Source organism: Lepidochelys kempii, chromosome 3 (assembly GCF_965140285.1).
Source record: "Lepidochelys kempii isolate rLepKem1 chromosome 3, rLepKem1.hap1, whole genome shotgun sequence".
In the NCBI taxonomy this organism is placed as follows: Eukaryota; Metazoa; Chordata; order Testudines; family Cheloniidae; genus Lepidochelys; species Lepidochelys kempii.
Genome location: NC_136382.1, coordinates 84,322,924 through 84,340,022, shown reverse-complemented (window position 1 = coordinate 84,340,022; position 17,099 = coordinate 84,322,924). Strand labels below are relative to the sequence as shown.

Below are 17,099 nucleotides of genomic sequence, written 5' to 3'. Positions count from 1 at the left end.
GTGCTTAAGACACTAACCTAGGATTCCAAGGATCAATGCCTAGTTCTGTCAGATTCTCTGTGTGACCCTGGACAAGTCACAATCTCCGCCTCTCCATTCCCTATCAGTATAATGGGGATGATAATATTTCCATTCTCCTTCTCTTGTTTGTCTCATTTGTTTAGATTGCAAGCTCTCCAGGGCAGAGATCATCTCTTATTAAGTACATATATTGGGCTTAGCACAATGGGGTCCCCATTTCAGTTAAGGCCTCTAGATGCTATGATAATTCAATTAAATAATAAATAATAAAATAAAATAATAATGAACCAGAATAGATGGGTATTATTCCTAGCTCGGTCGCTGACTTTCTGATTTGGCCTGGAAGTTACTTAACCTCACTTTCCCTGTATAGGGATAATTATACTTACCCAGCTTTAAAAAAGGTGCTTTGATATCCTCAGATAAAGTTGCTTTATTAAGTACAAGGTATTATAAAACTGAACTTAATTTCAACTGTTTAGTCTTCCGATTCTTAGCAGATCAAAACACTACAGATCTCTATCCTGCAATCACAGGGTGCAAGTCCAGTTCACATATACATATCTAAGCTAACTCAGGCACTGGAGCAGTGACATTCAGACAGCACGGGCTGCACAAACCCACATGAAACCCTGGATAATTACTCTGCTGGCTAGCTCATATTGAAGCCCATGCTGCTGTTACTTTACTGCTGTGATGTCCAAGCTAGCTAGATTCAAGCTAGCTCAGATATGTCTACACAAGCTTCAATCACACAAAAGTAGATACATCCTTAAAGTATAGAACACTAAATTAGATAAAAGTTTTCAATCATACATACAGTATATGTGAATCATTGCACTCTTTCATATCACTAAATAGTTTAAGAAAAGACTTACAGCCAGAATCATTCTTGCCAGTTTCAGGCCAAGTGGGTCTGAACCAATGTCAACTAGTTTATATAATATCTTCAGAAGCGCACTTCTTCTTTTAAATCTCTTTCCAAACAGGTTTCCTTCTTCCAAGGCTTGATGGAGACTGGTGCAGGCAAGGTAGAGGTTTTCTATATTGTCTTCTATTTGTGAGGATGGAGAGGAAAATAAAGTTAATTATCAAGGCCATCCATTCAATCAACAGATACAGACAGAACACCAAAAAGAGAAATGTTTGCAAAATACTACACAAAATAAGGTACCCAATCAATTTTGTAGTGTTCTGATACTTTAATACAAGAGTTTACAAGCATTTTTCATACATCAAATCATTTTTATGTTACTCTTTTAAAAACAATAGCTCTTTTTAAGCCAAGTGATTCATAGAGGCTACAGCAACAAGACAAATCAAGACATTTGAGGATAAATCTCAAATGAAACGTTTTTTAATTTGTTAACAACTAGATTGACGAAATATCAACTAGGAACACTTAACTTGTGGTGAAGCTGGAAGAATTCATTAAGGATTTCCATCAAATGCTACAGGCAAAAAGGAACTGACAGCTGAAGAAAGTTATTCTGTCTATAAATCCAACCCACAGACAATCATATGCTTGCTGTTGTATGGGTTTCAAAAATAGATTTATATATGAGTTTTCAGAGCTCTTATACACACCATAGAGGTTCAAGATGAATGCAAAAGGATGTTTAAACAGGCATCCCATCTGCTATTCTGAGTGCCTGACATTATTTAGAAACGCAACAAAAACAAAACACACATGAAACTACCAGAAAATCTCTATCCTCACCATAACCCAATCACTCACATATAATCTACATTAGGAGAAAATAACTCACGTCTATCTTCTAAACATTAATTTTCTGTTTAAATATTGGATTTTTTCCCCTTAAGGTTATATCCATTTAGTATTTAAAGTATATCATAAGCTTACTTGAAATACAGTACTGCCATTATTCACATGTAATTTCACAGGTTGCATTCCTCAGTAGAGGCAGAGTAATACGCAAGTGGTTAAAAGCAGTTAGCTCAAACAAATAAAAATCAGTATCAAATTAGAAGGAAAAACTCATCTTAACTTCCGAGGCTTACCAAATTGCCCTATGAAAATGGGCCGGCTGGGTAGATGTTTTACAATATTTTTTGAAAGGATAAAAGGTACTTTTTTTTCTATTTCAACTGCTAAAGAAAAGACAGTTACCTTTTCTGTAACTTGTGTTCTTCGAGATGCGTTGCTCATATCCATTCCACAATAGGTGTGCGTGCTCGCCACGTGCACCGGTGCCGGAAGTTTTTCCCCTAGCAGTACCCGTGGGAGGAGCGCCCCCCATGACCCCTGGAGCGGCGCCTGCCTGGCACAGTATAAGGGGGGCTGGGCTCCCCCCACCCTCAGTTCCTTCTTGCCAGACAACTGCGACAGAGGGGAAGGAGTGCAGGATGGTGAACAGACAGGAGCGACACATCTTGAAGAACAGCAGTTACAGAAAAGGTAACTATCTTTTCTTCTTCGAGCGATTGCTCATGTGTATTCCACAATAGATGATTCCAAACTATATCTGTTGGAGGTAGGTAGGAGTTCACAAACTCTCGGGGTGGAGTACGGCCCTGCCGAACCCAGCGTTCTTCCTGGTCTGGGAGACGATCGCGTAATACGAGGTGAATGTGTGAACTGAAGACCACGTGGCAGCCCTACAAATGTCCTGAATGGGGACATGGGCCAAACAGGCAGCCGACGAGGCCGGTACCCTAGTCGAGCGTGCACTCACAACTAGTGGGGGAGGGAGTCCTGCCACATCATAACAGGTACGGATACACAAGATGATCCAGTTAGAGAGCAGCTGACAGGAGATTGGCCGACCTTTCATGCACTCAGCCGAGGCGATGAACAGGTGCAAGGACTTCCTGAATGGCTTCGTCTGCTCCAGGTAGAAAGCCAGAGCCTGTCTCACATCCAGCATGTGGAGGCAGTGCTCCTCATTGGACACATGGGGCTTGGGGCAGAGGACAGGAAGAAAAATGTCCTGACCCATGTGATAGGTGGAGACCACTTTCGGGAGAAACAAAGGGTGTGGTCAGAGCTAGACATTATCTTTATGAAACATCATGTACGGGGGCTTGGAGGTCAGGGCCCTGAGTTCTGAGACCCGCCTAGCCGACGTGATCGCAACCAGGAAGGCCACCTTCCACGAGAGGTATGACCAGGAGCACGTAGCTAGCAGCTCAAATGGTGGCTCCGTGAGTCAGGCCAACACCAGGTTTAGGTCCCACTGTGGGACTGGGGGCCTAACATACGGGAAGAGAGGATCCAACCCCTTAAGGAATCAGCCAGCCATAGTATGGGCGAATACCGTATGGCCCTGCACTAGCAGATAGAAAGCCAATATGGCCGCCAGGTGCACCTTGACTGACGAGAGCGCCAGGCCTTGGGCTCTAAGGTGAAGGAGGTAAGTCTAGAATAAACTGGATCGGGGCAGCCACCAGAGAAACTCCCCACTCATCTGCCCATCTGGAAAACCGAGACCACTTCCCCAAGTAGGATCGGCATGTGGAGGACACGCTGAACCCCTTCCGAGCAAGTCCTTTCCTCCCTACCTAACCATTGAGCAGCCACGCCGTGGAGTGCCACTAGGCTGGGGTGGAGGCGGCGGCCCTGGGCCTGGGAGAGCAGGTCTGAGCGGGACAGCAACTGTCACGGCAGCGCAACCACCAGGCCCGTGAGGGTCCCGTACCAATCCTGCCTGGGCCATGCCAGGGCAATCAGAAGGATCCGGGCCTTGTTCGTCTTTAACTTTTCCAGGACCCTGACAAACAGCGGGAACAGGGGAAAGGCATAGAGAAACTGGCTTGACCAGGATAGGAGGAAGGCATCAGATATAGTGCCCCGTCCCAGCCCGCCCCAGAGCAGAACCAGGGACAGCAACAGTTCTGCCGAGTCATGAACAGGTCCACTTGAGGAGTTCCCCACACTTGGAAAAATCTGTGCACCACCTCTGGGTGGAGAGACTACTCATGCTAAGAGGATAAGTCCCTGCTCAAGGGATCCGCCTCCGTGTTCCAGGCGCCTGGCAGATGTTGTGGGCTCTACAAAAGTCCCACAGCCTGAGGGCTTCGCGGCAGAGGATCTGGCCCTGCCTCGCCTGTTGATGTAGAACATCAAGGCTGTGTTGTCTGTGACGACCCTGACCACCCGGCCCTCCTGGTCATGCATGCCAGCCGTACTGCCCTGAGCTCCTTGACATTTATGTGGAGGGTCAAATCCTGAGCCGAACACAGATCTTGGGTCTGAACGTTCCCCACATGAGCCTCCCATCCCAGGTCTGACGCGTCGGACACCAGTTCCAGCGACGGGGCCCTGCCCCTGAATGGGATCCCTTGGAGCATATTTCTCGCAGAGGACCACCACCTTAGGGAGGTGATCACTGGCTCAGGCACTGTGAGGACTTCGTCCGTCCTGTCCCTGGCCTTGGAGAACTCTGAGGCCAACCAGAAAGGGAGGGGCCTCATCCTGAGTCTGGCGTGATGGACCACACACATGCACGCCGACATGTGACCCAAGAGCTGGAGGCATGCTCTGGCTGTTGCACCGGAAACCTGGTGACAGGTTTGAGACTCTGAAGGGGCTCATCGACACTGTCCGGTGGGAGGGAGGCTTTGGCCGACGAGGCATCCAGGACTGCCTCGATAAACTCTATGCGTTGTACCAGGCCCAACATGGATTTGGTGTTGTTTACCAACAGGCCCAAAGTAGTACATGTGGACAGAAGGAGTGCCACGTGATCCGGCACCTGCGACCGGGAGCTGCCCTTGACCAACCAGTTGTCCAGATAAGGGAAGATCTAGACACTCCCGGCGTCTGAAGTAGGCTGCCACCACCAACATACATTTCGTGAATACCCTGGGGGCAGTGGACAGGCCAAATGGGAGGACCGTAAATTGGTAGTGTTCCTGCCCCACTATGAAACAGACGAAGTGTCTGTGCCCCTCGAATATATGAATGTGGAAGTAAGCATCCTGCAGATAGAGGGCAGCATACCAGTCCCCAGGATCCAGGGAGGGAATGATGAAGGCTAGGGAGACCATGCAGAACTGGAGCTTCACCATGTACTGGTTCACGCCTCGCAGGTCCAAGATGGACCTGAGCGACCCCTTTGGCCTTTGGGATAAGGAAATAGCGGGAGTAGTACCCCCTTGCCTTTGAACTCAAGGGGGTTTGGGCAGGGAGGAAGTAAACTGGAGGTTGTATCCCTGGAAGATGGTGTTCAGGACCCATCGGTCCGAGGTCAGCCACGACCACTCCGGGAGGAAAGCACACAACCGATTGGAGAAGGGAAGTTTTACTGAGGGTAGATCCCTGATGAGAACTGGCAGGGCACCCCCAGGCATCCCATCAAAACTGCCTTTTCCCTGTCTACTTACCCTTCGAGGACCCAGGCTGGGGGGCAGGCCAAGACTGCCTCTGTGGGTACCTCTTATAGTCCTGCGACTTCTTATAAGCAGTCTCCTATTTTGAGTGGGTGGCCTAAGCAGGAGTCTGCTGCGGCTCGAACTTAGGTTTAGCTGGAGCCAGAACATAAAGACCCAGAGTCTGCAGAGTCGTGCGGGAGTCTTTCAGGCCATGCAGCTTTGTATCCGTTTGTTCCGCAAATGGAGCTTTGCCATCAAACGGGAGGTCCAGCAGGGAGGTCTGTGCCTCGCTGGACAGCCCAGAAAGCAGCACCCACAACACCCTTCTCATGGGCACAGCGGAGGTCATGGACCACGCAGCCATGTCTGCCACATCCAAAGCTGCCTGCAGGGTTGCCCTGGCAGCCCCCTCCACCAGCACTTTGAACTGGGAGCAGTGCCGACTAGTCCATGGCGCCGACGGGTCGCCACACACCAACACCGCAGTGCCAGGTGCCGACTTGGAGCGGCGGTCAGCGCAGACTCCATGAGGATAGTCCGGAGTCTAATGTCCCTTTCTCTCTTGGTCTGAAGCTTAAACGACTTGCAAATCTTGCAGTGATTGCGGAGATGGGTTCCCCCCCAACAGCGCAGACAGTCCATGTGCGGATCACTCACTGGCATAGATGGCCTACAAGTGTCGCACAACTTAAAACCCGGGGCATGGGGCATGCCCGGGCCCAGGTGTTCTAGCTAAACTAAACTAACTACAGGTACCAACACTGAACAAACAAGCAGTTCTGAGGACGAGCTATAGCAAAGCTGGAGTAGAGCAGTTCCGACACACCTTCACTGGCGGCAAGAAGGAACTGGGGGCGGTGGGGAGGGAAGACGCCACTCCAGTGGTCACCAGGGGCGCTCTCCTATGGGTACTGCTAGGGGAAAAACTTCCAGCACCAGTGCACGTGGCGAGCATGCACACCTACTGTGGAATACACATGAGCAATCACTCCAAGAACTTTTAAAAATACAGTCAAACCATATAGACTAGGACCTTAACTTCTGTATTTTATTAGAGTGAATTTAGCATTCATGAGAGGTTCTAGATTGACAGCAATAGAGAATAAAATGCTTTATTTATCCACAAAACAGGTACAGCTCCGGCATCGTTAATGAAGGCTTCCCCATCCTGTCTCATCAATAAGCTTCAACCTTGAACTGGAAGGATTATTCCTCTAAATGATGTGATATGCAATCTTAAAATGAGAGTTTTTGTCTCTTTGGCATCTCTCTTGGGACAATTACGACCAATTGTGGTAGTGGTATCTACGCTGTGGATAGCTGTCCACTGAGAACTGGACTGAAGCTACCAATTCATTTCACACAGGTGGAGAACTAGAGTACTTTTTCCACTGCAAAGATTTACAGCTAGTATACTAACTTGTCCATATCAGAAAAAGCAAGGTCATGATATATGTGATGCGAAAATGTCAAATCTAAATAAGCTTTCTAATCTATATACAGTCTTATACCTACTGATGAAATATATTACTTATTACCTACTCCTTGTAGGAGTGGTGGAGAGGGGGGCTCGTGAGCGCATCTGTGCATGCACACACACACACACAGATGTGAATTCCAAGGCAAAAACATTTTAAAAACAGATAAAATTGAGAGTACATATCAGCAATTTGTTAAATGTATAAACAGATTACATGAATTATCCCCAAAACAAATATCACAAACCCAGAACTTTCAAAGGCTTCTTTTGAAAGAAGTCCAACCATGTTAAGATATGGAAATGCATAGATGATGTACCCAAACAACCTTAAATCCACCTTCTAGTAATGTCATGAAGTACCCATACGATGATGATTAGGGTATAATAGTATTTGTAGTCCCCGATTCAGTGTAATTGATTTTTAAAGGCACATTAGATTTTCTCCCCCTCATGATGTCACCACAGGCTGGAGTCATTATTGAATTAGTAACCTCACCTCTAGAGTTAAAGGTGCATTAAATGTGCATTTCCATACCTTAATATGTTTGGATTTCTTTTAAGATTATATCACCAATATGTACTTCAATCCTTCTCCAGTTATTCATTGTTTTTAATCCAGGAATTTCCTTTTAAAAAAGGTTAAAATTTCACACATGAACACTAAACAAGAAACCCAGAATAACGTTACAATGTGATATTTCTAATGATCTTTTAAAATTACATATAATATGTAATTAACTTTTGGGGCTAGATTCAGCAGTACATTCTGGCTGATTTAACCAAATCAGAAGCAGCATAAAATGACCAGAGGGTACTAGTCAGTTTCCCCCAGGTACTACTCCCCACATTCCACTATGCACACCTCTCCCATAATTTCTCTCTTCTTCCCACCCCCATACTTCTTCCCTACTCACACTCCTCGTTATTTCCTCTCTCCTCCTGCCCCACACAATCACCTACACCGTGCGTGTACACACAAATTTCTCCCAATTACCCTCTCCATTGAGTAGATCTAGAAGCCTAGAGCCGGCACACCCTCTGGAAGCGGCTCCTAGATGGGGGATTCGGGGGGGGTCTCTGTGTTCTGCTGCCCACAGGCACCGCCCCCACAGCTCCCATTGGCCGCAGTTCCCGGACAGCAGGAACTATGGAGTCGGCGCTTGGACAGTGTGCGGAGACCCCACACCTCCCCCGTGGCCGTAGGGCCATTACAGCCACTTCTGGGAGCAGCACAGAGTGAGGGCAGGCAAGAAGCCTGCCTTAGCTCCGCTGTGCTGCCGGCAGCGGTGGCCGGGAGCCCCCGGGCCCTTTTAGATCACCAGGACTCCTGGGCAATTGCCCTCTTTGCCCCCCGCACTGGTGAGTCTGCTGTGCACTCTCTAGAAGGCTCAGTCAAAATTGCAATCACTGCATTCAATGAAGCGCAATGACTATTCTACTTCTATTCCCCAGATGACACAAGAGAAAGCAAGATCACGATTCTAACCCCATCTCTACACCCGTCAATGGAGAAGGAGTTGCATGCGACTGAGAGAAGAAATTAAAACTCATGAACAGCTGCACTCCATCTGCATGTTGGGGAACTGAGGGAAACAAAATACCTTGTGTTGCTTCCTCTGGACCGGTCCAGTTGTGCATCACCCCTGACACTGAAATTTGCAAAATGGCTAAATTTGCTCTTAGTGAATAGAGAAGTACTTTTTTGTCTCATAACAATCATCTGAAGGGAGTATGATAATTGTAAGAGCTTGGATAACAATCAAGGCCAGAATTTTTTCAAGCTCAGATTGTCAGTTTTGTACGAGTATTTTAAAAAAGGGGGAAAAGTCTCTCTTATTAATATACTAATATGCAGAACCAACCATATGACTTAAGTAAATTCATATGCGATTAGCTGAAAGAATTCGAAGTACAGTAGAATCTCAGAGTTATGAACACCTCAGGAATGGAGGTTGTTTGTAACTCTGAACAAAACGTTACGGCTGTTCTTTCAAAAGTTCACAAATGAACACTGACTTAATATAGCTTTGAAACTTTACTATGCAGAAGAAAGATGTTGCTTTCCCTTTATTATTTAGTCGTTTATGTTTAACACCGTACTGCACTGTATTTGCTTTTTTTTTTTTTTTCCTTTTCTCTTTTTTGTCATTGTCTCTGCTGTTGCCTGAATGGATACTTCCGGTTCCGAATGAGGTATGTGGTTGACTGGTCAGTTCGTAACTCTGGTGTTCATAACTCTGAGGTTCTACTCTATATGGTTGTATACAAACACTAAATATTGCATTACTAATAGATCCACTCATTTAAATTATGGATTCCTGAACTGGCTTAGAAATAAATACTGTAACTGTGCAGGGAAGGCCCAAATAAAGGAAGTATAGCATGCAGCTAAAAGAGGGGATGACTATTCTAACTTTAGTCAACAAGAACATTAAAGAAACAGCAAAATTGTTACCCTGAGTGTTTCATAGTACTGTATTCACCTATCAGTTGGTGAGAAAGGACTGAAGACAGATTTTTAAAAAGAAGAAAAAAACAGACTATTAAAAAATTAAAAATATGTTCTTGTTCTAATATATGCAAGTGTAAGATCCACTCCAACTCTATGCTCTGGAGAAGCTTTTTCTCCTTTTTCAACACCATCCCACTCTCCAAACCCTCTAACTAGCTGGCTTCCATTGGGCTATCTTAATTTAAACTAAGAGCTGGAATACGTGGCAGTTTCAAGTTTCTGCTCAGTGATCTTCCTTAAATCAGCTGATAAAAGTGACATATAGGCCAAGGGCACCGGAACAGGTGGGGCCAGGAGTAATGCCCCCCCCCCTTTTTACCAGCCATAATAGAGAGCAACGGAGAAGGGGTGGAGAGGAGCAAACAGAGGGCGGGATCTTGGGGGGGGAAGAGGTGACAGGGGAGCAGGGCCTCAGGGGAAAGGATAGTGCGAGGGTGGAGACTTAGGGAGAAGGAGCTGTGGGGGGCAGAGCCTCGGGGAGAAGGGGTGGTGCAGTGTCGGAGTCTCAGGGGAAGGGACAGCGGGGGGTGGGGGGGTGGAGCCACAGTTCAGGAACACACAGCCCACCCCACACACACACACACACTTTTAGGGACCTTCTGCCACTCCTGGTACAGGCAGAGTGTATCCTTTACTCCTAAATCAGAGGTTCTCAAACTGTGGTCCGCAGACCACCAGTGGTCCGTGAGCTCCATTCAGGTGGTCCGCGGATAGTTCCCTCTAAGGTGCGCACCTTGGCAGCCACACACGAGAGAATGAAGAGCCACCCATCTAATTAGTGGAGGTGCAGGCGTGGCTCCACTAATTAGGTGCCTGGACCCTGAAGATGCACATGTAAGGTGAGGTGGTGGCCTTGTGGGAGAATAGGGGGTAGGTGGGAGGGGGCAGTGGGGTGAGAAGAGGGGGTGGGGGGAAATTTGGGATGTGCAGGCCAGAGAAAGAGGCAGGGGTAAGAAGCCGGTACCAGCCCGTACGCTGCCAACGTTAAAGCTTTAACATCGCAGCCCCTTCCCAGCCTCAGCTTTGTGGCTGCTGTGGCAGAGGAGAGACCCCTCCCCACCCTCCTTCCCAGACCCAGTTCGGGGGCTGCCGTGGCGGTGGGGAGAGGGCACATCCATCACATTAGAAAGGTAAGAATACAGATATTAAAATAGGAGTTGTGTGCTTTTATCTGTAGAACAAAAAAAGTTTTTATATATATTAGTGTTTTTATCCAAAACGCTTTACAATAGTTAGCTAACGGTACAAGCAACATTTGGAAAGATCATTAAGTGGTCCTCTGAGACCCTCAGCAATTTTCAAGTGGTCCACAAAGATTGAGAACCACTGTCCTAAATGATTAAGCATTTTGGGCCACTTTCCTCCATTGCCTTGCACACATGTAATTATTTACACATGTGCAAAGTTTGTGTAAAACAATATTCTGATTTTGCAATATTTTACACACAAGGTTGCCCAGGGGTCAATGCAGCACAAAATAAGGCATTTTAACTTTACACAGACTTCTAACCTGCCTGTGAAAGATAACAAGGGTGTCTTCATATACTCCATTAAGGAAAGAAAACAACAACAATTTTGTACAAAAGCAACTTTAAATGGGTTGCCTTGCATGTAAGTCATGAGTGAGGAAATTCAAAATTAAGCCTTCCTCGCCATATTCAATTTGCTCTGTAAAATGTATATTCACCATTACTGAAATATCCAAAAAATATTACCTACCATTCTCTAATTCATACATAATTGGTACAATCTTTACATTCCAGTAGTTTTCTTCCTCTTCTGTTTCATTTACTCTTGAGTCATTCTCTGAGCCTTCAAAATACATTTAAAACATAATCATATATTAGGTGGAGGTTTTAACTGCAGCACAAATAAACTTTTACAAGTATTTTATGCACCAGGTTAACTGAAAATGTTGCAATTTGCTAACTTCTGATTTGTCCCCCAATCCCAATTTTTTAAATTTAAACTCTCTCAAAAATAAACCCTTCAAACAGAAATCAGATTGGATGCCTTTCTAAAAGGTATGCTCTTGTTCAATCAGAAGCCGAGGATCAAGATCAAGCCTTCATAAAGCAGCACTGGTGAAATTCTATGGCCTGTGTTATATAAGTCAAACTGGATCATCATAATGGTTCCTTCTGGCCTTAAAATCTATGAATTTATTAACTCAATTTTCAAAATTGCGGTAAATAACTTATTATAGCATTATTATAATAGTGGCCAGATGTCGTCTTTGATTACAGGGATATAAGTTTGAAGTACGAATGAAGGAAGGACCATTCCCCTCAACTCAGAAATCCCATTCTTTACACCCGCCATCCAAAATCTAGCAGAAAAACCTGGACTAGGAATAATATGCCTTCATATGATCTGTACAGTGTTAATTATAGCCAGCTGATCAGAATGCTCAAGAGAGTGTGGTAGTGCTATCCCTTTTGGTTCAAGCAGTTAGACAATATTTGCTGTGTCATGGGTTGTTTCTATTAGTAGAAAAAATGTATGAGAATAAGGTATATTCTTTGAGGCAATCATTATTTACAAATGTTAGCCTATATATATATATATATATATGTTAGGCATTATATACACCACATTAATAGGTATTAATTGCACGGTATTAATAGAATATACATTATATATATTTGTAAGTGGTGGGAAGTTATGTTAATAGAATGTATTATGCTCTCCCAACAATTCTGTTCACCCATGTCAAGAATACCACCGTATTTTGCAAAGCTGAAGTCAGCTTTGAACTTGAAAATAAGAAACCTGTCAAAGGCAAAATACATTAATGTTCTGCCCCAGTACAAACGGGGGAGGTACCTTCCACAGTAGTCCACAGACTAGTACGTGGACTACTAGTATACAAAAGAAAGATAAGGAAGGTACAGAATAACTGGGAAAAACTGGTGAGTTGGATTTTAGTGATGTAGAGAGAGTTTTGCAACTTGTAAAAATTGTCAAAAAAATGGGTGATCGGGCAACAAAATGGCAGGTAAAATTAAATTTTGATAAGTGCAAGGCAATGCACATTAGAAGACAAAATCCCAACCATACATACAAAATGATGGGATATAAATTAACTATTACAACTCAAGAAAGATCTCAGAGTCATCATAGCTAGTTCTCTAAAAATATCTGCTGAACATTCAGCATCAGTCAAAAAAACCTAACAGAATGTTAGGAACGTGGCAAATAATATGTCATAATACCACTACATAAATTCATGGTATACCCACACCTTGAATACCATGTACAGTTCTGGTCACCCTCTCTGAAAAAAAGATACCTTTCTCTGTACCTTTTCCAATTCTAACGTAACAAAAATGATTAGGGGTATGAACAGCTTCCATATAAAGATGGATGAAAAAGACTGGGACTGTTCAGCTTGGAGAAGAGACAGCTGGGGGCGGAATATGATTGAGGTCTATAAAATCATGAATAGCATGGAAAAAAGTGTTATTTACCCCTTCACATAACACAAGACCCTAGGGTCACCTCATGAAATTAATAGGCAGCAGATTTAAAACAAACACAAGGAAGTACTTCTTCACACAGCACACAACCTGTGGAACTCATTGTTAGGGGATGTTGCGAAGGCCAGAAGTATAACTGGGTTCAAAAAAGAATTAGATACTTTCATGGAGGATAGGTCCATCAATGGCTATTAGCCACTATGGTCAGGGATGCAATCCCATACTCTGGGTGTCCCAAAACCTCTGACTGGCAGAAGCTGGGACTGGACAACAGGGGATGACTCACCTGATGATTGAGAGGGAATGAACAGAACAAGGCAATTATCTGGCACTGGCCACTGATGGAAGACACCCCTGCCGCCCTACAGCTCTGTTGCTAACTGGCCTGACAATGAGGCCTGTATTTTGGGTGCTGGCTCCTGTCATTTCAGCTATCTTACTCCAAAAATGAACTTAACTGCTTCTTACATTTATCCTGAATGAAATGCAGCTGTAATGCCCACTGGCTTCACTGAGGTTTCACCCAACCTCCATTATAACAGTATATATCCAAAAAACACGTGAGACTTCCAAAGCAGACTGTGAAGAACTTCAAAAAGATCTCACAAAACTAAGCGATTGGGCAACAAAATGGCAAACGAAATTTAATGTGGATAAATGTAAAGTAATGCACATTGGAAAAAATAACCCCAACTATACATACAATATGATGGGGGATAATTTAGCTACAACTAATCATGAAAGAAATCTTGGAGTCATCGTGGATAGTCCTCTGACAATGTCCACGCAGTGTGCAGCGGCAGTCAAAAAAGCAAACAGGATATTAGGAATCATTAAAAAAAGGGATAGAAAATAAGACAAGAGAATATCTTATTGCCCTTAAATAAATCCATGGTACGCCCACAACTTGAATACTGCATACAGATGTGGTCCCCTCATCCCGAAGAGGATATACTGGCATTAGAAAAGGTTCAGAAAAGGGTAACTAAAATGATTAGGGGTTTGGAACAAGTCCCACATGGAGAGATTAAAGAGGCTAGGACTTTTCAGCTTAGAAAAGAGGAGACTAAGGGGGGATATGATAGAGGTATATAAAATCATGAGTGGTGTACAGAAAGTGAATAAGGAAAAAAGTTATTTACTTGTTCCCATAATATAAGAACTAGGGGCCACCAAATGAAATTAATGGGCAGCAGGTTTAAAACAAATAAAAGGAAGTTCTTCTTCACACAGCACACAGTCAACCTGTGGAACTCCTTGCCTGAGGAGGTTGAGAAGGCTAGGACTATAACAGGGTTTAAAAGAGAACTAAATAAATTCATGGAGGTTAAGTCCATTAATGGCTATTAGCCAGGATGGGTAAGGAATAGCGTCCCTAGCCTCTGTTTCTCAGAGGGTGGAGATGGATGGCAGGAAAGAGATCACTTGATCATTACCGGTTAGGTTCACGCCCTCTGGGGCACCTGGCATTGGCGACTGTCGGTAGACAGGATACTGGGCTGGATGGACCATTCTTATGTTCTTAAATGTGAGGTTTGTGATATCAAGATATAATTCTGCATTACAACACACAATATAAATGTTTCTCTCCCTGAGACTTAAGCTAAATGGAGTGTTTCTTTGGTGGTGGTGGTGGTGGTGGCATAGTTGCTCTCTGGAGTACCTCAAAACTGAAGTGGAGATTTTCAAAAGTACCTCAGGGATTTAGAAACACAAGTCTCATTGATTTTCAATGGGATTTGTGCTCCTAAATCCTTTAGGTGCTTTTGAAAATCTTATTACTAGCTCCAATGGTGACATCTTGAAGGCAGCAGTTGGCTTGCTATACAGGAAACAGAAAAAGGTTCAGAGAGGATGGCTACTAAAAGAGAGAAGAGGATTTTGAGAGGATTAAAAAAAATCATATTGCTAAGGCTCCTGAAAATTTTCTTGGACCTTTTTATTGGCTAGTTTCAAGGTGAACGATCTGTAGTATATTATTTTAGCTAATGGTGAACCTCAAATATCTGAGAATTTTCAAACATAATATTTTGTCTCCTTTACTCCATTAATATAAAATATCCTTAAAATACTATCCACAGCCCAGAGGAGTGGTATCGAACAGGTGACTGAAAACTGAACCTTGAATTAAGTTTTTTCACTTCCCAAATTGACAGGAATTAGGTGCAGTGTGGAGTTGGGGCACTTGCTTCTTAGGGGAATTTTGGAAAAAAATAACTCTAAATTGGTTTACAGCAGCATCAATTGACCAGAAGCATAACTCACTAAGTTCCAAGCCTCTTGGCCAGAGAAGAACAACACTGAGAAGGTAGTGAGGACCATACTTAAACAAAGAGTAGATTGTACATAATGACAACCAAAAACTAAACAAGATCTCCATGAAGGTGCAGTGAGTTCTACCAAATTCTCTACAGACATGAAACCTGCAGTCTAGACTCCATCAGATTGTCCCACATCTTCTGGCCTCCTTTGATTCCATTTTGAAAAAGGGTTGGATTGGTCATATCCCATGAGCAAAGAACATCCCCAGCATGGGGAAGTTCTTAGCTGGTACCGTGGCTGTTCCAAAGCCCGCTGAAGGCAGTGGGAACCTTTCTATTGACTTCAGTGGGCTCTGGATAAGGTCCATAGAGAGAGTTCCTCCCTTATCACCCTTGCACAGAGAATGAGAGGGGGTGGAGAGGAAAACCAAGGAGAGGATCATGAGTAAGTGCTCTGGCTATTCTCTCCTGATGGACAGCCTCTTAGGGCTATTGTAGAGCCAGCCTGCAGTCTCCCTGCACTCTGCAGAGCAGAGACTGGATGTAACAGGAAATGTGGGCCACTATTTATTAAGTCTTGTGGCATGTTTCTCTTATTCCAAAATTATTCAAACTCTGTTGTAAATCAGTCTTTTTTTTATCTCAATGTTTTAATCACGGAATCCAAAGAAACAGTTACAATAAATTTCTAGTTCAAGATAACTTGTAGGATTTACTTTTTCAAAAAAAAAAAAAAAAGCTGGAAAACAAAGTTCAGACATTACTTGGTTGAATAAAGTGATCCAATCTGTAAATACCAGAGTATTAGACAGATAAGATGGGTGAGGTAATATATGTTATTGGTCCAACTTCTGTTAGTGAAAGAGACAAGCTTTCAAGCTACACAGAGCTCTTTTTCAGGTCTGGAAAAGGTACTCAGTGTCACAGCTAAATACAAGGTGAAACAGACTGTTTAACATAAGGAGTTAACACATTCGAAGGGACCATTCAAAGCAATTTACTCTGTTAACACCCCTGAAGTCACAGGACAAAAAAGGGGGCGGGTGGCTAGTGGTTTACAGATTGTTGTAGTAAACCATAATGCCAGTGTTTTTATAAAAAGACCATGATTTTTAGTGTCTAGCAGTTAGGAATTTAAGCTTCCAGGACTATCTTTTGATAGCGTTGTGCAGGTTTCCTTTGAGCATGAGAACTGAGAGGTCAGATATGGAGTGACGCAGGGAAGAAAGGTAAGCAGCAGGATACGGACCCTGGACTTCAGGAAAGCATACTTCGACTCCCTCAGGGAACGGATGGCCAGGATCCCCTGGGGGACTAACTTGAAGGGGAAAGGAGTCCAGGAGAGCTGGCTGTATTTCAAGGAATCCCTGTTGAGGTTACAGGGACAAACCATCCCAATGAGTCGAAAGAATAGTAAATATGGCAGGCGACCAGCTTGGCTTAATGGTGAAATCCTAGCGGATCTTAAACATAAAAAAGAAGCTTACAAGAAGTGGAAGGTTGGACATATGACCAGGGAAGAGTATAAAAATATTGCTCGGGCATGTAGGAATGTTATCAGGAGGGCCAAATCGCACCTGGAGCTGCAGCTAACCAGAGATGTCAAGAGTAACAAGAAGGGTTTCTTCAGGTATGTTGGCAACAAGAAGAAAGCCAAGGAATGTGTGGGCCCCTTACTGAATGAGGGAGGCAACCTAGTGACAGAGGATGTGGAAAAAGCTAATGTACTCAATGCTTTTTTTGCCTCTGTTTTCACTAACAAGGTCAGCTCCCAGACTGCTGCGCTGGGCATCACAACATGGGGAAGAGATGGCCAGCCCTCTGTGGAGATAGAGGCGGTTAGGGACTATTTAGAAAAGCTGGACGTGCACAAGTCCATGGGGCCGGACGAGTTGCATCCGAGAGTGCTGAAGGAATTGGCGGCTGTGATTGCAGAGCCATTGGCCATTATCTTTGAAAACTCGTGGCGAACCGGGGAAGTTCCGGATGACTGGAAAAAGGCTAATGTAGTG

The 17,099-nt window shown here is 44.2% G+C and overlaps 1 protein-coding gene across 8 annotated transcripts in view; it reads right to left on the bottom strand.

Annotated features, from left to right (window-relative positions):
* ARMC2 (armadillo repeat containing 2) overlaps window positions 1–17,099 on the bottom strand; it is a 135,293-nt gene that overhangs the window by 71,705 nt on the left and 46,489 nt on the right. For all 8 annotated transcript variants that reach the window (XM_073336949.1, XM_073336955.1, XM_073336953.1 and 5 more), the window contains 2 exons: window positions 11,067–11,159; window positions 900–1,075 (listed from right to left, as the gene is read on the bottom strand). In XM_073336949.1, the coding sequence (XP_073193050.1) occupies window positions 900–1,075; window positions 11,067–11,159 (269 nt within the window). The remainder of the gene's footprint in view (window positions 1–899; window positions 1,076–11,066; window positions 11,160–17,099) is intronic.